Here is a 21,158-nt window from a genome sequence, read left to right as displayed (position 1 = left end):
CCCGCTATATGAGCTCCGCCCGGCGCTGACTCGGCCCTTTCCGCCTCGCTCCCGCCCGCTCTCGGGTCGCAGAGCAGTGAGCCGAGCCGCCGATCCAGCCGCTCCGCGCCGTCACCGCCGCCATGATCATCTACCGGGACTGCATCAGCCGTAAGAGCGGCCGCGGGGGGGGGGGTTGAGGAGGGGTGCGATATGGCCGGGAGGGAGGCGGGCGGGAGGCGAAAGGCTGAGGCCTGGGCCGGGCACGGAGCACGGCGGTGCTGCGCATGTGCGCTGTGGGGAGCGGGGGGGGGCGGATGGAGGGGGAGGGAATGCGGCGGAGCGGCGGGGGGGGCCGGGCTCGGTATGGCGGCGGCTGACGCGGCGTTGGGCGCCTGTGTGTGCGTGTCCCCGCAGAGGACGAGATGTTCTCGGACATCTACAAGATCCGCGAGGTGGCGAACGGCCTGTGCCTGGAAGTGGAGGGGAAGGTGAGTGAGAGCCGGCCGAGCCTCGCGGCGGGGCCCGGGGAAGAGAGGGGAGCGGGTCGGGGGGGGGGGGGGGGGGGAGAGCCGTGCTCGGTGAGCGTGGCTTCGAGGTGGTGGTGCCCTGCCGACAGGTCGTAGTAGGTGTGTAAGAGCAGCGGGAGCCACGTGTGCGCACAGCCTTGAAGTTTTTTGATGTCTCTAAATCTAGATGGTCACCAGGACAGAGGGTCAAATTGATGACTCTCTAATTGGTGGCAATGCCTCTGCTGAAGGTCCTGAGGGAGATGGGACAGAAGCCACGGTGATAACTGGTGTGGATATAGTGATAAACCACCACCTCCAGGAAACCAGCTTCACTAAGGAGTCGTACAAGAAGTACATCAAGGACTACATGAAAGCGTAAGTACTGCTGGGCTGCTCCCTTATATAGGATTGAAATTGCTTTTGTTCCTAGTGGTGCCAGCACTTAAAGGTGCCAAACTGGCTGTGAAATTCAGTGATGTCCGAATCTTTGGCAGAACTGGAGCTTTAAAGCATTGCTATGGAGATATCCGTGCTTATCTTGGCTGAGGTGCTCAAGGTCAGCTTGGATGGGGCCCTGATGGTGGCCTGATCTGCTGGTTGGGAGCCCTGCCCACTGCAGGGTTTGGAACCGGGTGGGCTTTATGGTCCCTTCTGACCCAATGATTCTATGGTTCTGAGACCAGATTGTGTGCTTTGGGGGCTGCTTGCAGCTGTTTTCTTTTCAATTCCTCTCCATCAAATGTTTGTGTGGGAGGGGGGGGGTTGGTAAAGGAAAACTCTTGTTGCTGTGGAAGTGGCTTGTTTATTTTTGTCCAGCACAAACCTGGAAGTAAAATGAAACTGAGGGGCAGGCGCCATTCTGTTAATTCATAGACATTCATGGAGTGGTTGGGGATGGGCAATGCAACACAATCCAGCTGTGGCTGCTGGTAGTTCTCTGCTATGATGCCGCTGCACTGTGTGTAGAGTAGAACTCAAAACTTGCTTTTTTTATTCCCAGAATCAAAGCCAGACTTGAGGAACACAAGCCGGAGAGAGTAAAGCCTTTTATGACAGGGGCTGCAGAACAAATCAAACACATCCTTGCCAACTTCAAAAACTACCAGGTTGGTTGTGTTTCTTTATAGCGTCGTTTCGGTAATACGGGCTGAGATTGTTTCTGCTTGTGGTTAGAGAGCTCCTACTGTAAAAACGACCCTCTTTGAGTCTATTTGATAGTCAGGGAGAAGAAATACTTGAAAGGCTTGTAGCTGTTTAGGGCGCTCATTACAAGCTTGAGGTACCGTGATAACTGCAAATGTGGCTAAAAGGAGCTGTGGTTACAGATGTTAAAGGTGAATTGCTGTGCCCCCTATGGTGTCTTATTTGGCTGTTGATAGGAGCGTGGTAGTAGCGTACTAAGATTCCTGCAGCTGCTGAGGGAGCCTGTATAGGTTTCATGTATCATATGTGCTGCTTGGTGTTGTAGCTCACTGAGTGTCTCAGTAACGCATTTCCTTGAAGTTCTTTGTAGGAGAGAACATGAATCCAGATGGGATGGTGGCTCTCCTGGATTTCCGTGAGGATGGTGTGACCCCCTATATGATCTTCTTTAAGGACGGCTTAGAGATTGAGAAATGTGTAAGTACCAGCATGAACTGGGGTGAATGTACTTAAAAACATCTGCAGCTCTTTTTCCCTGCGTTAATCGTTCTGTTAATAAGTTGAATGCCAGTCTAAAAACTGTGTTTGCACAGTCTGATTGCTGCTTTGTGTTATGTAAAGTGGCTGGGGCTTCCGTTGGGCTATTGAGTCATACTAAAAAGGGGATGTGGCTTCACTGCAGTGATTCATAGTGATGTCATGGGTAAGAAATGCAGAAGGAATTGCCTCAGTGAAGTGAGTGTAGATGGTAATGGTTTAGACTATGAAATGTATTCCATCTAGTTCAGATCCCACTTGTATGGGATAACTAATGCCGGAGTGCTGTACTTCACTGTATTTCTCTTTCACTTAATCTGCCTTTCTTTAAACAGACAGTTCTTGTGTAACTAAATACTGCCCTAAATATGGGAACATGGCGACACCTTGCTTGAGTACTTAACCTTGTTCTGTCTGGAAGTTCCAGCTGTCTGAGCTCAAGCGGTTCCTGTGATCTACTTTAGTTATTCTGAGTTTGAATGTGGTAGTGATGAGACTCTACTCAAATCCCAGTGCTTGCATCGTTTGGTTTATTCTGGGACCCACATGATTCATTGGGGAGCAGCAGTGTGGGATCACCAGTTGTTTTCCCCTGCCATTTTTGACTTTAAGAGCCCTGTTTATAGCCAGCTGAATCTATCAGCAAAGCCTCTTGCAGGCTTTCTGGTATTCGAGTCATGTAAAAATGAGCCAACTTTGAGCACAATAGTCCAGCTGGTGAAACTTCACTGATGTCTGTCCTTCAGCCTGGAGCTGGAGTAAGATGGAAGAACCTCTGGGCAGAAGCTTGTGCTTCTCCTATGTGGGCAGACTCTTATGAGGTACAGTCAAGATAACTCATCTACTTCAACATCATAGAATCCTTAAGAGCTGGAAGGGACTCCTGAGGGCTATCTAGTCCAGCTCCCCTGCAATGAACAGGGAAGATGGGGTAGAAGAACAGTAGTAGGGCATCCCAAAGGTGGTGGGGAAGATGTGACAGTGTCTTGGTACAGCTCTTGTAAGAGACGTGCACCATAAGCCTGAGTGTTTGCTTAGGTCATGCACTTACATGAGAGGAAATCTGAAACTCTGTGTCAAGCAGGAAGGATGCAAGTGAGCATTCGGTCCGGCTTGATCGACAGCTGATGCCAGTTGCTCTGTATAAAAATGCTCAGCATCCTCTGATAGACCACGAGCAAATTCTCCCGTTGCTCTCTGGTTTGCACTGAGATGCAAAAACAACTTCCTTGCGCTTTCTGCCTGCCTGCTTGTGGCAGTTCGGATTGAATTAGGGAATACAAAGTATGTTAAGGAAATGTGTTGACCTTGAACTAACCCTTGCTACTCTTGTTACAGTAACAAATCAAACAGTATGGTTTCGGATCACCTGTCTTCATAGCTGGCTGCTGTTTCTTCTTCATCCGTATGACACCAGGAATCGGCAACGTCTTAACAACTGGACTGATAATCATCTTGAGCTCTATTCACTTTATTTTGACCCTGATTTGGAGTGGAGGCGTTGTTTTAAAAGAGGAAAGAAAAAACAAAACCACCCATCTGTCATGTAGGTTGTCTAAAATAAAAACTCATTGAAACCCATCCTAAGGTGATGCCTCTTGGTCTAGTGTGTCACTTAGGGTCGCTTGCAGGAGAGGTTGCAGCAAGATCATTGTCCAAGGACTTTGGTTCCATCTGTAGTGCAGCCCTGGTCCCAGCACATGATAGACTTCATGCAGTTTCTCCCTGTGCAAGAGCAGGCTGGGGTGAATAAGGCAAAGCCCAAGAAACACCATGGTTGTGAAGTGGACTTTTATCTTTCGTGATCGTACAGAGACTCTTATGTTTGGAAGAGACACCAGACTTAATAAAAAGCAGAATGGAATCTATGCTACTCCAAGCTGAGTGCTGGCTGAGCTGCTTTTTCAGAGAAGGATATTTGAGTTTGTCCTCAGCTGTAGTATGACTTCATGGCTAAGGCAGGAGGACAGGGTGGCATGGGAGTCCCAGCACTCTGAGCACAGGTAGTGTGAGTGCGGTGGGAAGGGGGTGATGCTGATAGGTTATCCAATATCTGCCTTACCTGGGACAGCATCTATTTGACAGACCTGGAGCAAAAACTTATTGCTTTTCTGGTTCTTGTTGAGATGCAACAGTAGCAGGTTCCTTGCGCTTTCCACCTGCCTGTCCTTGTGGCAGCCTGGATTGAATAAAGGAATACAAACTCCTTAAAGCCTCAGCTAGGAAGAGGTCTGTAATACAGTAAGATTGTTTCTGCCCAGGGCTGTTGCCTTGGACTGTGGTTAGTAGGACATAGGAGGTGAGGATATGAGCCACGTGGAGCTGCTGCTACCAGACCTCCCCTTCAGGGGTCTTTGGCACCTTGGCTGCTTTGCACCAGGTTTCTGCAGGAGTCAGATAGAAGGGTCAGCAGGTAGGAGGGGTGAGATAAATAGTGTCTGTGGATGTGGGAGCAGAGCGTGTTCTGAGCTGTTATCTCAGAGATACTTGTTTTAAACACGCCCTGTTTCAATTCTGTGGGACCTTAACTTACATGAGTTTTCCCAAGGCAGGGTCTCAGGCCAGCTGGTGTTTTTTTTCCCTAGCTAAAATGTCAGTGCAAGTAGAGCAATGTCAGTTAATGCTTTGCTTTCATCCAAAGAGGAAATCAATTGTGAGCTTTGTCCTCACTCCTTGCAGGGCAGTTTGTTGACCAGGCCAGATGGGGATGTGATCTTACCTTTCCCATTGTATCTTGGTAAATATTATGTTCCTTAAAGGCTGGAATGAGAAGGCACTTGAGACATGAGCTCCTCAGCAGTGAGTTTGGACAGAGCAGTGCTTACCCCTGATCTGGTTCCAGGCTTAATCAACCCAGATGCTCTTCTTTATGGCAGAGCCTCTGACCAGAAGTCTCCCTTCTGCTGCAGTATTGTATCTCAGTTAGGGCCTGTCGTTGGGATGTTGGATATCGCTCTTCAGCAGATTGGAGAAGTAGTTTTGTATTGGCTGCACTGCACTTCTAAAACATGTATTGCTGCCTTTGGTTCACAGAGAGCTGGCAAGTCCTTTTCTGTGGTATTGAGGCTGCTGGGTGTTAGGGTAAATGCTTGGTGGTGCTGTGACCCTTAAATGTATGTGGGAGCAGATGTTGACTCCACATAACCCATTTCCTCCTTGTTGCTCTCTTCCCACCCTGCAGCTGTCTCCTCTCTATTTCAAGCAGCTGTTTTGAAAAGCTCAAGTGATATAATAAGGCAAGGGTTTGCACTCGTGTAGTGCTGCAGGCTTTGGAGTTACTACACTGATACACCGAGCTGAAGGACAGCATAAAAAACACAAAACAGCTTGTTTTAAAACACACTGGGCTCATTCCTTGGGAAGGTGTTTTCTCATGTGAGGAAGGTCTGCACAGCTTCTCTTCCCCAATCCTGGAGCTTGGCTTGGAGCAGCTCAGGAGAAAACTTCCCATCCCCAGCTCATGTTACAGCCCCGCAGCTGGGCTGCTCCTGCACCAAGAGCCAACTGGCAGCGGAGTGCTGACAGGTTATAAAAAGAAAGGAAAAATAACCCCCACCAATACCTTCCTTCTCCCTTAGTTTGATAGTTCTGTGCTTAACCACGTGCTGGCTTGGAGTGGAGGAGGAAAATATCCCTCTGTCCCACGCCTGGTGCAGCCGAGTGCTTGGAAAACCCCAACTCCAACCTGGCTGTTAAAGCCCAGATGCTGCAGCAGCTGCTTCCCTTCCCCTGAGCATGTTGCTGAGCTGAGTCAGGTCGGTGTGGTGCAGTCCTTGTGGTGCTTTCAGCAATAGCCACCTAGGGAGGATGCATTTATTGAACAGCAGTACCATCTGCATCGAGACACCTCACCTTCTGGCACTGCTGCTGATGGCCTCTCCCTCCACTCCCATTGATCTCTTCAGCTCCAGCTCTACGTCCCTGCGATGCGTTTACAATTGCAAACTGGGATTTCATCCCCCACCAGCTGGCAAGGAAGTGCTTGCACTGCCACAAGTCTGCAGTGGGAGAGCAGCCATTAAACGCTGCCTTCGTTCAGCTCAAGGAGAAATGTCTCAGTTGGAGAGAAAGAAAACAAGCCTGAAAGTCCTTGGCATAAACAGCCCCACAGTGCCAGGGTACAGGCTTGCTGATTGGTGGCCCTGCTCTGGTGGGTTCATTTTCCCCTGGTTGTGGAGCTGAGGGTGCTTTGATCCCCCAAATCAAGCAGAGCCATACGTTGCTCAAAGAGAATGATCTAAAAGTGATCACACTGAGCACAACCCACCACTGGAACAGCCTCCCCAGGGATCCGGTGAGTCCCCATCACTGGAGGTATTGGGGAGTTACCAGTGATCTCAGTGCTTTGTAGGTGCTGAAAGCCTTCCATTCCTCTTGGAGGAGCTCATATCCCCACGTAAATGCCACTCTATATAAAGACTGGGCTTTTAGGAGATAAAACAAATAGCTGAGTGAAAAGCAATAGCCATTAATTTCAAGATTTGAAAGCCAAGTTATTTGGGGAAAATACTTTGGGGAAATTCTGAGCTTGTGAGCAGCCAGAGGTGTCAATGACTGCGGGTGACATTGAGCATCATTTCAGCCCAAATGTCCAGAGTTTCCCACCCAAACTGCAACCAAGACAAGAATTTTGGGGTGGGGGGCTCCAAAATACTGTGAGGGCAGCAGGACCAGCCTGCAGGAACAACCAGGCTTCTTCCTCCCCATGTCACAGTCTCCAGTCCCTTACCCTTTCAGTCCTTCCCAGCTCACGGATGGCAGTGTTTCTGCAGTGTTCCATCATCTACCAACTGAGTATGCACACCAGCAAAGCTATTTTGGTGCAAAAACCATCGTTGGTGGCAAGTTCTTGTATTAAAGCTATCAAACACCACGTTAGTTCCTGGGGAGAGACTGCTTGCTGAGTCAGTTCCAGCATTAAAGCATGGGCTAAAGCTTTCCCAACACCTTCCCACTCCAAAGCTGCTTTGCAGCGCGGCTGCTGCCATCTCAGCATCACGATGCCTCACGTGTTTGTTATGCATGTGGCCCGTGGGATCACGCAGTGCCCAGCACGGCATCCAGCACTGCAGGAGTTGGTTTCCATCATCACCAGACCTGGATACGCGCTATAGCAGCAAGATTCCCGCAGCTCACATCTGGTACTGCAGATCACTGAGTACAAAACTGCTGATGACTCAAAAGAGCTGGTCAATAGGGAGAAGTAATGTTAAGAACGTAGATGGACTTTCAATTTTGTTTAATTCCATTTAGCACATTAATATCTCTGCTGGTGCCTGTGGGACCCGCTCATTTCAACAACTAATATTGAAGAACATCTGCACCAGCACAGAGCTCAGCAGCAAGTGGAGGCAGCAGCACGTGGGAAGACCATCGGGGAACCAGCGTTCATTGCTGTTGTGAGTTCATGGTTTAAATCAATCACAATGTGGGGGCTAGGGAGCCAGGCACGAACGCCTGCAAGCTGCCTCCTCTCCTTCTGCAGATGGCAATCCTGCTAGCAGCACCCACGTTAGGTCCCCCTGCAGAACAAGCAGAGCAGAGAACTGGGGATTTTGGCTGGTTCTTACATGCTGGATCCAGGAAGGTTGCCCCAATTGTTGACTATTTATTGCAGCTTCACCCAAAGAGAGGCCGGTTCTCCATTACCTTGAGCTACCGCAGAAGGGAGAGTTCTGGTAGTGGTGTGTCTGCCCTGCTGCTCATTTCAGATACAGTAATTCCTTGAACGCATGGCATGGGTCCTGGGGACAACACAAGAGCATCTTCCATCCCCTCGGCTGGCACTCCTGTAGGCACTCCAGTCACCATCATTTTGTGACTGCTTCTGGGGTTACAGTTTCTTTCCTGCTTTTGCCTTCCAAGATCACATAGAAGGCAGGGGAGAAAGAAGTTGTTTAGCTGTAGTTTTGAAATGGCATTTCTTCATTGTCCCATTCTTCATCTTCAATGCTGCAAGACTGGATGAGCTCGGTGGTCTTTTCCATCCTTAATGGGATGGAATCTTGGATTCTAAGTCAAACAAGGCACATTGGCTTACCTAATCTTGTCACTTGGTGGCTGAAAACTCCACTGCCAGTTTCTTTCTAGCGCTCTCCATGTTTTAATGATACCCATGAAAATCTTTGGTAAAAAGATCACAAAATCCATAACAAACTGTGCGCTCTGCACATTTTCTGTTACTCCTAAGTAAAGTAAAGCCTACTTACCCTGTCTAAGATCTTCTGTAGATCAAGAAAACACTTTTGCTTAGGTCTTCTGGCATTTCACATTGACTGATTCTGTCCCTCTCAGCTGAAGGCTGTGAAGCATTAAACTTACATAAATCCCCTAATGCAACCAGACACCCCACATCCTCTCTTCCTAAGCTAATCCTGCTGGAGATCCTACTAGAGATAATCCATTCCCTCTGAAATGGAGCAGTCATTTTCACTTCTGTCGCTGAATTCTATCAGTAAACCAGAGTTGAATGGCGTTCCCTGGCATGGTTTTAGAAGACCACAGGAAGGTTTGTCACAATCTTAGCAGTTCAAATGGGGCATAAATGCAACTAAGGAGCCCAGCTTGCAGCAAGCAGGTGTTCCTATCCTACATGCCTACAAACATCAGTCCGCAGAGGACTTGAAAAGCACAAGAAGGACATCAACGTGTGCTGGCTTTGGCTATTCCTGGGAAGCAAACAAGACAGCAAGCAAAGAATTCTGGCTTCCTGAGCTCCTGTCAGCATCTTCAAATACCTCCCGCAGCAGTTATCAAGCTGGGTCCTGCTCAGAGAATCTGGGGAGACACGAGTCACTGGCAGGATTTATTAGAGCACACACAGAGCTATGGAACGTGATTGGTGTTTTGAAAAGCCTTGGTTGGCCCCCTGCTGGGGCTGGGCAGGTTGTGCTCAAGAGGCTGAGCACCAGCAGGAAGCACATCTGTAGAGGGGAGTTTACACACACTAGTGATAAAACCAATCTGAGCAAAATTAAAAAGCATGACATGCATTGAGGGTCACTTGTTTTAGAAACCTCCTAAGGCATTTGATCCTCCTCCTAAGCTTTTATTACTTGAAAGTGCACCAATAATGGAATATTTGCTTTTAAAATAAGTCATTTATTTTACTACTGTGTGCAAAAGCAATGTACATGTCTGAAGGACCGGAAGGAATGTGACAGTAAAATCTCACCTTCTACTTCATTTACAGACACACTAAAAAGTTCTTTTTCACTCTATTCTTTGCTCTGTTTTTTAACACACAGGCTCTGAGAGTACAATGAGGTGGTCCTGTAAAAAAAAAATGCAAAAGATAAATCCATTCCTTGATGTACCCAGCACACAGTTCTCTTTTTCCCTCAGTCATCACCCAGAAGGGACTGTCATCTCTCTCACAGACCTGTCTATCCAATAGCCCTTGGTTTAAGGTTTTCTAACTGTGCTGATTCATTCCTATGAAGCCTCATGAGCACCACAGCTTTGGCTGTTCTTCCTAAAGCCTGATCCTTGAAAGAACACAGCATCCATGCACCAGTCACTATAGAAGCACTGTGCAGCTTTGCAGCCTTTCAGGTAAAGCCCTGAAGGATGGCAGCAGAAGTGAGAGCATGAACCTGGTTCTATTGGAATGCAAAGAAAGGAAGTTACAGGTTTCTCTGGGACTTGTTATCCTTCCGAGTCTTTGAGGCTTAGAAGAACCACAAAACTATCAAGAAAAAAGCAAGTCAGACCGTAAAAAGATTTCTAATAAAGATAATTCTAATCCAAGTTTATTCTATAAATATTTTCATTGTTGTTGTTTTTGTCGAAAGACAAAATATTTATAGAAACTTAAAAGATTCCTTAGAAAAACAAACGGAGTTACGGAAAATCACAAAGTATTGGTTGTTTCCATTTAAATGTAATCTTACAGAAGTATGCTGCACTCAGTCCTGTCTGAGTCCCTTTACTCACTGCAGTCACTCTCCTCCGTCGTTCTCTTTTGCTTCATGAACAGTCTCCTTAATCGCTTTTGTCTTCTACTTGGTAATGTCTATATTCTGGCTTCAGCTCCCATGTGTTTTTGTGGGTCCCCTTCACGTTGTAGATGCCTATTTCTCTTAGAATTTCTTTCAAGTATATCTGAAAGGAAGCAAGATAACATATTATAAAGACAGGCCATAGTTCATACGTGATGTCCCATCATCTGCCAAATCCCATTCACTTTGCTAACACAAACGACAGAGAAGACAAGGGGCAATGGGTGTAAGCTGCATAATGAGATTTCATCTTTATATAAGAGACATTGTTACAGTGGGAACAGCCAGGCACTGGGACAACCTCTCCATGGACATGGTGGAGTGCCCACCACAGGAGGTTTTTTAGATGTGACCAGAGCAGGTGCTCAGTGTTCTGGTCCAGGCTCCCCTTTCCCATAAAGGGAAGGACCTGCTGCTATTTCAAGTTCTCTTCCAACCAGTGACCCTAAAATTGGGATACTTGGAAAATCAAATGACTGAGATACACCCGAAGCGTCAGACACGCAGTTGGTCTCAAAATCTGTGCACGGCTCCATTTCCTGCTAAGTGACAAAGGCGTGGGGGTGCTGCTTTGCTTTCTGCTTCGGAAGCTTGCTGCCATGCCAGACGTTAATAGGGCAGATGGCAGATCTGCATGAGGAGCACTCCCGGAGGTGGCTGTCACACAGCTCTGTCACCGCAGCCCCCCGGACATGCTTCTGGCTCTTGCTCCCTGTGCAGTCGCATCAATGCTACCATCTCAACAAAGTAAGGCATTATAAAAGCTTATTTCAGGCCTTTGGCTCTTCTCAGCTCCATGCTCCCTGTGACCTCCGCCATGAAATTCATGCAGCTGGCTTTAATGCGACTGCTGTGCCTTTTAGCAAGTTGCAGTTAATCACAGAGACCTTCCTGCCGGTGTTTCACAAGCCAAGCTAAAAGCTCCTGGCTTACAGTAGGAGAATCAGCTTCCTTACATTAGGTTTTTCAGCACCTTTAAACCTGCTGTCTTATCCTGATCCGACCAAAGCCTCAAGCTGTTGGTTTTCAGCTGTTTTGCAGAGCTTTAAGCATTTTATTTCTGCCTTGTTTTTAGAGGAGTGTTAAATAGGTGCTGGAGAATTTCCTAATACATTCAAATATTAAGACTAGGCAGGGAAATTAGGAAAAAAAAACAAACAAAAAGCAGAGCTATGATAACCAGTAACACAAACTTTTACATAAGCCAGCTCACAAATATCGCCCCCCTTTACTCCTTATAATAAACATCAGTAATTTGTTGCATTTTTTAAAGAGCCATTTGCCTGCTTGCTTGTTTAAATATTAATCAGCGCTGACACTTTGGAGGATCGCCATGGCAACTGCAGGCCACGGTTTAAGAATCTCCACATTAAAATCACAACTGCTTTAGTCTGAATACTTCAGTCCTCACTGAGTGCATATACTGACCAGGGGCCACAGGAACCCTCGTATAGTCTGTATTTGCAGTGAAAATATCAACATCCTCCAAGTTGTTAATGGCAAATATTTGTTGATGACACTAAGAATTGCCTGATCTCTTCATAGAATCACAGACTTAATGGAGTTGGAAAAGACAACTAAGATGGTCCAGTCCAACTATCAGCCCATCCCCACCGTGCCCGCTGACCATATCCCTCAGTGCCACATCCACACAGTTCTTAAGCACCTCCAGGTGCTTAATTTGAGCCCAAATTATCCCACACTAACAATGATACCTCATTGGAGTCTCATGGAGCAAAACCAACCCTTATAAAGACATCCTAAAGCAATGAGAGTACTTAAAAGATCACTTTGCCCACGTCAGAAAGACCCCCACACCAGACTGCAGGCACAAACGAGTCTGGGGTCTGTTCTTTGCCTGAGGCAGCTGTGCTCCTATGACTTCCTTCAGTCCTGGGGCATGCAAAGCCCAGCAGGTGGCAGCAGGAGATCGGTGTGAGGCTCCTAACGCACCTTCCCAATGCAACCTGATGTAGCAATGCTGTCACCGACAGTTGCATCCCTAAAGACAAATCAGCTCAATAAAACAGCAATGGAAGTGCAAACACTTTTCATAGAATCATGGAATGGCCCTGCTATGTTCAGGGTCGCCAACCACCAGACCAGGCTGCCCAGAGCCACATCCAGCCTGGCCTTGAATGCCTCCAGGGATGGGGCATCCACAGCCTCCTTGGGCAACCTGTTCCAATGAGTATTTTTGTACACTGATGCTGCTGTTGGGCAACACTTCTTTTAAAAGGTGATCAGAGCTGATGGAAACGCTCTTTTTATATGAGTGCGTGTAGATCTGTATGCTTGTGTATGTTTGCTATCATTGTGCATGCATGTGAATTAGCTTTTGGTAGTGTCACCAACAGATACTTGAATAGATGGCAGCGTGGGTGGGAGAAATACGCTCAGATTCAAGGTTAAATTCTACCGTGTGGATAGATTGGTGAGAATTAAATACAAAATGCACCCAGTCACATGAAGCGCAGCAAGACGCAGTTACTGTGCTGAGAGACCCAACATGAAGCGTGGGAGCCAGGTCCCAAAGTGGGAATGGGGAGAAGCACGACACGGTGAGCAACATGCTGCTCGTTTGTGGCACTGCCTCTGGGTGATGTTTTGCACGATGTGGTTCATAGAATCAATCATAGAATCATAAAGGTTGGAAAACCCTTCATTTAGGGTTCATTTAGGGATCATTTAGGCCAACTATCAACCCATCGCCACCATGATCGCTGAGCCATGTCGTTAAGCACAACATCTACATGCTTCTTGAAAACCCATCTATCTCCTATCTCACCTAACACTGCCTGCTTCGTGCCTTCATACCATCCACCCAGCTAACATAAAAAGCACATTTTCTTCTCAGCCGTTAAGCCCAAATGTAGAATTACAGCAGTATTTCTAGGGAGCACTGAATATTGGCATGTGGGTAGGTGACAGTGGATCTGCCTAATACTGCAAATCGCTACTTTTAATTAGGAAGAAAACCAAATAAAACCAGGCTTCTCTAAAACAACAGGAGTTTGCATCCAGAAATGACTCGCTTTGTGATTGCACGAACCCAAAACAAAGATGGCAGCAACTTCCTACGCGAGACGCAATATATTCTGCAGCAAGGATTCCACTTACTATTTACATTTACTGCTGCATAAGAAGAATACCCTCGTTTATTTATTACTTTCCTGACAGAGACTTTGATTCCCTTGGATAAGTCTGTTTTAAATATTATTAGCTAGAGTCCATTGGTCTGGTGGTTGGCAACCCCGCACACAGCAGGAGGTTTGAAACTGGATGATCATTGTGGTCCTTCTCAACCCAGGCCATTCTATGATTCCAGACATGAAGGCACCCAAGACTTCATTTCAACAAGAGCTGCAGCAACTGTAACGTTTTCCCCTCACTTCTGAAAATAACCTCAACATTTAGAAATCAGAGGAGAAATTACACAGCCAGAAAATCTTAAGACACTATGACAGAAAATGAAGCAGTGAACACTCAGCGGAGATTAATTAACAGCCAACCTCTGTGCAGCATGTGTGCGCCTATTCAACCTGTTGGCATTTACGACTCTTTTTTAGGAGGTCTAGCTGCTCTGTGAACAATGGGGTCACATTGAGCACTGGGAACAGATACTTTATTTTCAGAAAAGAAAGAGAGTTTCACACCGGAGGTTGAAGCCCTCAGCATTAGAGAAACCCGCACACAGAGTGAAAACTGGCTGAGGGAGACAATGGGTAGTGTTCTTAAATGGAAATGAATGCCATCAGCAACTCCTAATGGAAGTTTTTAAGGGGAACACAGTTGGGAAATTATCACAGCTTTACTTTTGAATTTATCAGTATATTGGCTATTCAGTGAAAGAAGAAAGGCACCAGGAAGAGGGTTTGATTCAATTAGAGCATCTGAGCGCGAGGATGCTGTGAGGCCTCAAATACCTGAGGCAAAAGCCCACCAGGGAATGAACTAGAAATCCTAATTCTCACAGTTTGAAACTGAGACTGCGCGGTCCTCTTGGAGGAAAGGGTCTAACAGCTGGCTGATCTCGGGAGCCCCCAGGTAATTAGGAACAGAGGGGCTGTCACCCAGACCCTGCATATATAGACAGTGCATCATGCTATGGGCAGAACGCATTCAAGAGCATATATTGACAGCAGACACACACAGGGAGATTCACAAATGTATCATAATTGTAATAAATATATTCACCTGAGGTATTTTGCAAATACAGAATATGAAACTACAAGAAACTTGTGTCAGAAGCACGTCTTTTCCAGACTCCTTGGAGATGATGCAGAGCAACAGGTACATTCCAGAGGTAAACTGCATTGCAGGAAGATGATGACTTCTGTTCCCCCATGGCTTAAGTGGGAGTTGCAGAAGACTATTTCTAGCTGAAGTCATGTTAGATGGGATAAATCTGCTTCAGCTTGCATTCAAAGTGATTAAGATAGGGAAAGTCACACCTATTTCTTATTAAGAAAAAGAATTTTCTTGCCACTGCTTTCATGTCTTTCTCCTACTCCTTCCTCCTCCTTTTCCATCATCTACATGCCTTCTATGCCACGCAGATAGAGAGCTGAATCATTAGATAAATTAATGATACAGAAGAAAGGTACACGTGATCCAAGTAGTTTCTTCCAGGTTACTACAGTACTGTGAACCTACACGTATTTGAACTGGGAAACATCTTTGTGCAGTTTCTTGACTGAACACATCGTGTACCTTATACTATACACATCCACTGGTATTGATCCGCTTACCTTAACCATGAAATGAGCAAAACTGGTAAGCATTTCTATTCCGTCTCTATTCTTTTGCAGAGAAATAGTTTTTTTTCCACAGCCCAGCTGTCGCTGTTCCTTTTTTCTGCCTTAGCTCTATTAACTTTTGAAATTGTAGCTCCATTTGGTCTTAAATACAATTAAGTTTCCCTAAGTCTTCTGAAAACTCAGCAGGGTTGTGGACAGACATCAAAGTCAACAGTAAAAAATATCCAAAGTACAAAAGATAGCCTCATCACAGCGGAAAACAGGCAACAACAGATGCTACAAGCGCTGCTCAATGGAAGCCACTGATCAATAGAAAAAGGACAGTTTCAAACTAAAGATCAGGAGCATGGGCAGGTGTTTGGAGCGCGACTGTGGGTGAAGTTAAGGTAATGTAAGTCATAGGAAAACAGACTTTGTTAGTCGTACCAAATAATCTGTATATATAAAACAGAACACAGCTTCTGCAAACACTTCTAATTTTACTCTGCTAGAACTTTATCTCCTCTGTGTGCTCATTTGCAATAAAGCCAGGAGACAGGAGACAAAAGCATCAGCAATACAATTTCCTGAACAGCCATCCCATTTCCTCAAGAACTACAGCAACATTTGGTTAGCAAGCAACAATTACCCATTTTGTCTGTTGCAGTATCCCCTCACTACACCCAGGCCTATAAGGAAAGCTTGAGGAGTGGAAGAAGTGAAAGAACTGCAGAGTTTGTGTTGACAGATAAAGGAGCTGGCAAACACCGAAGATTAACACAACCATCATGTGAGTGTAGGTGCTTCTCTTGTTTGTGTATCCAAAGAAGTCTTTAAGAAAATCAAAACAGACCCTCAAGCCCTCTCTACTATAAGATTTCTTCTATTTGTAAAGGAAGTTAAAAGCTGTTGCAGGTGCTGACATCATGCTCCTAGCATGAACTTCTTAAATAAGTAACAGTCACGGAAGAGAATGAAGCATCACAGAATTTGGTTTCTAGTATTAAAGAGAACCTACATAAGCAAGAGATCATTTAAGTTACTCAAACCACCTCTCTCAAAAGTTTACTCATTGCAATGCTTTGCATCCTACACAGTTCAATAAGGGTGAACTTAAAAGCTGTCGATTTCCATTCGTTGTAAAAAAACACTAAGAGATCTGTTTCAAATGCATATGGTGTACATTAAACTATTTTCTGGATATGGAAGGTAAACATAATGTTAACTACTGAAAATGCTCCTATGAGAAGACTACTGGTACATACCACTGGCTGTTTGGTTATGTCCACCAGGTCTTTAATGTTGTAATACTGATGTTTCTCAAAGGCTGAAAAGAGCATGTCCAATACTTGTTGTTTATCAGCTCGAGCCCGTTTTCCATCTTCTTTCTTCTTCTTTTCGTATTCAATCTATTAATGAGATAGAAAACGTTTTAAATACATTCATATGTAAAACCTCAGCACTGAATATTAAGACACACAAAAACTGTAAAATAATAAAACACCATTCAATGACTCAGTGCTTTTTATCTGAAAATTCTTCTTTTGAGTACTCAAACACTCTTTTATGAACATAAACTGAGCATTATGTCCTTGCACAATAAGCTTTTCAGATATGTATCTCTGCTTGAAAAACAAACAAACCAAAACACCAGAAACAAAGCTTGCATGACGTGCCCAAACATGAAGGGAGAATTAATATTAGTACAGGCATCCCAAATGAGCTAGTATTTTTGTTCCACCTCTGTTGACATAATAACAGTAAGCAACCTCCAAATTGCCACGCTCATGAAAATCCACAGAGCAACACAGCTGCACCACGACCACAGAAATCACCTGCTCATGGCATAGTTAGTTGGTCCTTACACATTGCCTCCTCTGTCTCAGAAATGGCACTCGAAACAACTCCTCCATAAACAGAGAAACAGAATTCATCCAACCACTAAAAATGCTTTCCATGTTTTACCAAGTTCATCATCAGATGCAAGCCTTGCACAAACAAGCATACACCAAAGCAATAACAAACTACTGAGCACCAGTGGTGAAATTTGCCCATACATTACCCCATTCACACCCAAAAACATCCCCAGTAGCAGAAAACCATCCAGCTCCTCAGAATGCACAAATGCATCCCAGAATGTAATGCATTTCACATCATCAGTAGGTCCTTTCAAGCAAAGTCCATAGATAGATGAAAAGCAGCATGACACAGCAGAACAGACTTGAGCACTGTGGTTCCCTATGGGATTTCATACAAGAGTCATCCCACCTCCGATGTCTTAAAACCTGATCCTGAAGGAAGATGTTCAGTGAGGAGGCCTAGAGATGAAAATTCACAGCTCTACTGGAGACTGAAAATCATATTTTTGATGGGAGATATTAAATTTATTGCACATTTTTCCTATACTTCATTGCCAGCTAAATCCCTCCTTCTTTCTGAGTGATAATAGGCTGTCTCTTGATATCTGTCTCAAAGAGGCTGAAGCCTGTTAGTACCTTTGCCCTTGTTCACAGGTCTCTGGCCAGACACCTTTCCCTTTCAGATTCTGGAACAGACTTCATTACTAAAATCAATGTAGAGCAATTGCTTCCAACCTGTAACTTGAAGGTTGTTCCTTCAGCTAAAAACCTGGAGGTAGGTTTAGGCATTCAAATACTTGACTGCTACTGTTATAAATACAGCTAGGATCCATTCATATAATAGTAAATAACTCCATAGCTTATAGAATGACAATGTTCTTCTGGCTTCAAGGCTGAATTCTTTTCCAGGGATGTACTCGGAGTACACTTGCAAAACAGCTGCTCGATTCTCTGCTGGGTATATTGACATGGTATTTGGAGGGGCAGGGAAAATCTCATTTGTCTAGAAGTAAACCACTACATTCTGCAATGAGTCCAATGAAGGGAAACCAAGATGGGAAAGGGCCTGAAGTACCTCTCCCATCAGGAGAGGATGAGAAAGCTATGACTGCTCGGCTGGAGAAGAGGAGGCTCAAGAGGATCTCATCAGCACTCATAAATCCCTGATGGAAAGAATCAGAGGCTGCAGCCAGGCTCATTTCAGTGGTGCCCAGTGCCAAGACCAGAGCCCATGGGCATAAACTGGAGCACAGGAGATTCCCTCTGAACACCAGGAGCCTCTCTGTGCTGTGCAGTGATGGAGCACTGGCACAGGCTGCCCAGGTGTGGGGTCTCCTTGGGGACCTCCCAGATGCCGCCTGGATGCATCCCTGGGCACCCAGGTATCCCTGGGTATCCCTGCTGGGGCAGGGGCTGGAGCAGAGGGACCCACAGGTTCCTGACAGATTCAGCAGGCAGAAGAAAATAAGTAAACAACAACCCAAATCATACCAAAAATAAGCAAATCTAGTTGTATACAGCAGATATTTTTTGTTCCTTGACTGAAAATTGTTCCAGATTTTTTCCCCTTTGGTAGTTCATCATGAAGCACAGGAGTCGTCCTGTAAGATTTATCGTATGTTTCCCACAACAAAGAAGGAAAGAAGGAACTGCACCTTTACTGGGTCCTCTTCAAAGATCCAGCTTTCTTGAGCCTGGCTTTTCAGCCTTCTTTGACTGAGGGATTCACAACACTTTCTGGGTTTTTTTGTGCAGCTGCTGATCAGTTCATGGCTGGTATTGGTAAACAACACTCCACTGTGTTGAACATAGAGCACTATTACAGTTAAGACACTGGCATATGCCAACATTACTAATGTTTTGAATGCATGCACAGTAACATGTTACAAGAGGAAGAGATGGATCATCCAGCTTTAAATTTGTTGCCAGAAAAGCTTCTGACATGTCAGAGGCCAAGTCCAGAGAGACAGTATGAGAGATGAAGGTATTTTTATTTTCAATGCTTGTCCGAGTTCTGGTTTTCTCTATACATTTGAGGTCACTTTTCAGTGTAAAGATCTCTGTATTTGGTTTTGGGGATAGTAACTTCTCTTTGACTTAGAAGTACAACAGCTGAAAGATGCGGTGTGAAAGATAACAGACTGCATGGCTCTGGCACAGGAACAGTTATTATGTCTGTTCTTCCCAACCCTTCAGTGATTTTCTACCTCCCCAGAAACAAAACAAGAAGCAAAACAGAAGCAAACTGCAACCTCCTCAACTAGGAAGGTCAAGCTGAAGTGATGGAAGAAAACAATCTCATCTTTTTCTGGTTTCTGGCTTGTTCTTAAGGACCAAGAAGGAGAGCCAGGCACTGAGGTTATACATGGTGAGGCTACAGGAATAATGGCTAAATAACATGGAGTGATACTGTGAATTTCAAGACAATCTCTAAATATAATGAAAAAAAACCCCATGGTAATGTTTGTGCCTCTTCAAATGATGTACAGTGAAAATGTGCTTAGCTGGCAACTGGCTACAGCTCTCTTCATATGGAGAACAAAATATCATTAATGTTAAAATTGATCTTTCTTACATAAAGGAGAGAAATAACAATAAGGAAATTCTCTAAACTGCCTTTACTGATGCAAGGTCTCTGACAGGACTATTTTGTGACTAGCTATTAAATACTATTTATATGAATGAAAGTCTCCTATAGGACAACATTAAGTGGTATTTTAAACTGAAGAACACTCTGTTTTTGCTAGTAAATTGTACTGCTCAGCATTCTTCTTTCTCTGTTATTTTCGTGACTCAGCAACTCTTCCCCAGTAGTTTTTGTTTTACAGCCTCCAGATTATCCAAAGCAAACCGATTCATTAATGTATAGAACCAGCTCACACACAAAACTGATTACCTAACTCTCCCTTTGCTGAAAACAAGTTATTTGCAACTGGTGTCTCAGCTGCCTGTGTTTTAATTAGCAACACTCCAGCATTTACCTCCAGCATCAGCAACAGCCACCACTGTTGTTTAGAAACACTGAGCACATTGTCAAGTGTATTTAAAAGAAAACCGCATTGTTTCAGCTGCCATTTTCTTCTTTTGTCCTGTGAATACGCTGTTTATAGCAAGTTACAATGCATTCTTTCATTTTTTTTCCCTTCTGTCTTCTTTGCTAACAAGATGTTTAAAGCAATAGACTTCAAACACTTTCTGAGAGCCATATGACAGAATATACGTACATTGGAAACTAATTAGATTTATTTAAACCTGTGTAGTTTTCGAATTTAAAGAGCATTGAGATATGATTTGATTTCAAGGATGGATCATTTTAGAACAAGCTGCCAGCTGCAGAAGTTGTTAGTTTATCCCTGCAAGACTTCATACAGGAATCAATTTCTCTTTGTTTACCATCACAGTATGTTGCTCAACTTGTTGAAAAGCTGCCAAAATTGCCTTCTTGAAGGTATCATTAGTAGGAAAGCAATGTATTACACCTCTTTGTTAGACAGATAATGTAAAAATGATAGATAAGGCATTATAGAGTGAAACCAAATGTAAAGTTTCATCTGAAGATGTTAGAAATATGTTTCAAAAGGTCCTATATTCTTTTTTACTTTTATGACTATTTTTTTATCTATCAAATTGCTTGACAATTATCAATTCCAGTGCGTTGCTCTATTGACTGAAAAAACAGAGATTTTAGTTCTATGCAAAGCAATGGAAACCACATCATGAAATACAGAAGTGGAGCTCAGCTGGTCAAATGCAAAGCTTTCCTTCTTAAATCTGTGTCCATTAATGTAACTATGAGCTCACTATGTGGCTCAATACAGCCACCACTGTCAACAAAATATTCCATAGACTGACTGAGGTGAAAAACAGGCCAGCATGTTCAAGTAGTGCTTTTGCATGCATGCATGAATAATTGGAAGCCCTGCTGCTTACCCATTTACACTTATTTTGCTGATGTCTTCTCAGAAATCTCCATTCTGTCCATGAGCTGCCAGTCATGCATGCATGACTACCTCCTCCATGCATCACTTCCGATGGATGTGAGTGCATGAGACAGTACCAAGACCGATTACAAGGAGAGACAGTGGTCTCAGGAAGGAACAAAATACCCCAGTGGCAGCAGCCATTTTGTTTTCAGGAAGTTTTTGCAGTTGCCCTGATGTCCAGTTCAAGGCTTACAAGCAGTTCTGCCCCTTTAAGTAGGATGGAGATGAATGGAAATGTTGGGAATATGAGCAAGGACTTAATCCTACCTTTTTATGATTCTCCTCTACCTGCTCCTGATGTTTACTAAGTAAGAAGCATTGTTTTTAGCATCTGTTTTCAAGAATCTGACATAAATGTTGCTTGTTACTCTAAATACTGCCTTGGAAAGGAAATAATGATAGCTAG

General features: G+C 44.7%; 2 protein-coding genes and 2 non-coding genes across 4 annotated transcripts in view; 3 read left to right on the top strand and 1 right to left on the bottom strand.

Moving 5' to 3' along the window:
- The first annotated feature begins 9 nt into the window (after positions 1-9).
- TPT1 (tumor protein, translationally-controlled 1) lies at positions 10-3,752 on the top strand. Its single transcript, XM_072359068.1, has 6 exons — positions 10-150; positions 397-470; positions 676-866; positions 1,492-1,597; positions 1,995-2,111; positions 3,510-3,752. The coding sequence occupies exons 1-6, from the start codon at positions 123-125 to the stop codon at positions 3,510-3,512; spliced, it is 519 nt and encodes a 172-aa protein (XP_072215169.1). The 5' UTR covers positions 10-122; the 3' UTR covers positions 3,513-3,752.
- LOC140247529 (small nucleolar RNA SNORA31) lies at positions 3,326-3,456 on the top strand. The gene has a single exon (XR_011902708.1). It is a non-coding gene; the product is annotated as a small nucleolar RNA SNORA31 (small nucleolar RNA).
- Positions 3,753-4,239: 487 nt separating the features above from the next.
- On the top strand, positions 4,240-4,375 carry LOC140247530 (small nucleolar RNA SNORA31). Its single transcript, XR_011902709.1, has one exon. It is a non-coding gene; the product is annotated as a small nucleolar RNA SNORA31 (small nucleolar RNA).
- A 4,827-nt stretch (positions 4,376-9,202) lies between these two features.
- The window catches only part of GTF2F2 (general transcription factor IIF subunit 2), an 87,450-nt gene continuing 75,494 nt past the window's right edge, over positions 9,203-21,158 (bottom strand). The window contains exons 8-9 of the mRNA XM_072358940.1: positions 16,176-16,319; positions 9,203-10,274 (exon numbers count right to left, since the gene is read on the bottom strand). Coding sequence (XP_072215041.1) covers positions 10,155-10,274; positions 16,176-16,319 — 264 coding nt within the window. The 3' untranslated portion in view covers positions 9,203-10,154. The remainder of the gene's footprint in view (positions 10,275-16,175; positions 16,320-21,158) is intronic.

This window comes from Excalfactoria chinensis, chromosome 1 (assembly GCF_039878825.1).
Source record: "Excalfactoria chinensis isolate bCotChi1 chromosome 1, bCotChi1.hap2, whole genome shotgun sequence".
In the NCBI taxonomy this organism is placed as follows: domain Eukaryota; kingdom Metazoa; phylum Chordata; class Aves; order Galliformes; family Phasianidae; genus Excalfactoria; species Excalfactoria chinensis.
Note: the sequence above shows the minus strand (reverse complement) of the source record. Positions and strands in the feature narration are given on the sequence as shown.

What these genes read in the sequence shown, in the direction of transcription:
- TPT1 (XM_072359068.1), top strand. Translation starts at nt 123, where the DNA reads ATGATCATCTACCGGGACTGCATCAGCC. An exon ending in ATCAAGGACTACATGAAAGC is followed by an intron (nt 867 to 1,491) that starts GTAAGTACTGCT and finishes TTTTATTCCCAG; the next exon opens with AATCAAAGCCAGACTTGAGG. An exon ending in CCAACTTCAAAAACTACCAG is followed by an intron (nt 1,598 to 1,994) that starts GTTGGTTGTGTT and finishes ATTTCCTTGAAG; the next exon opens with TTCTTTGTAGGAGAGAACAT.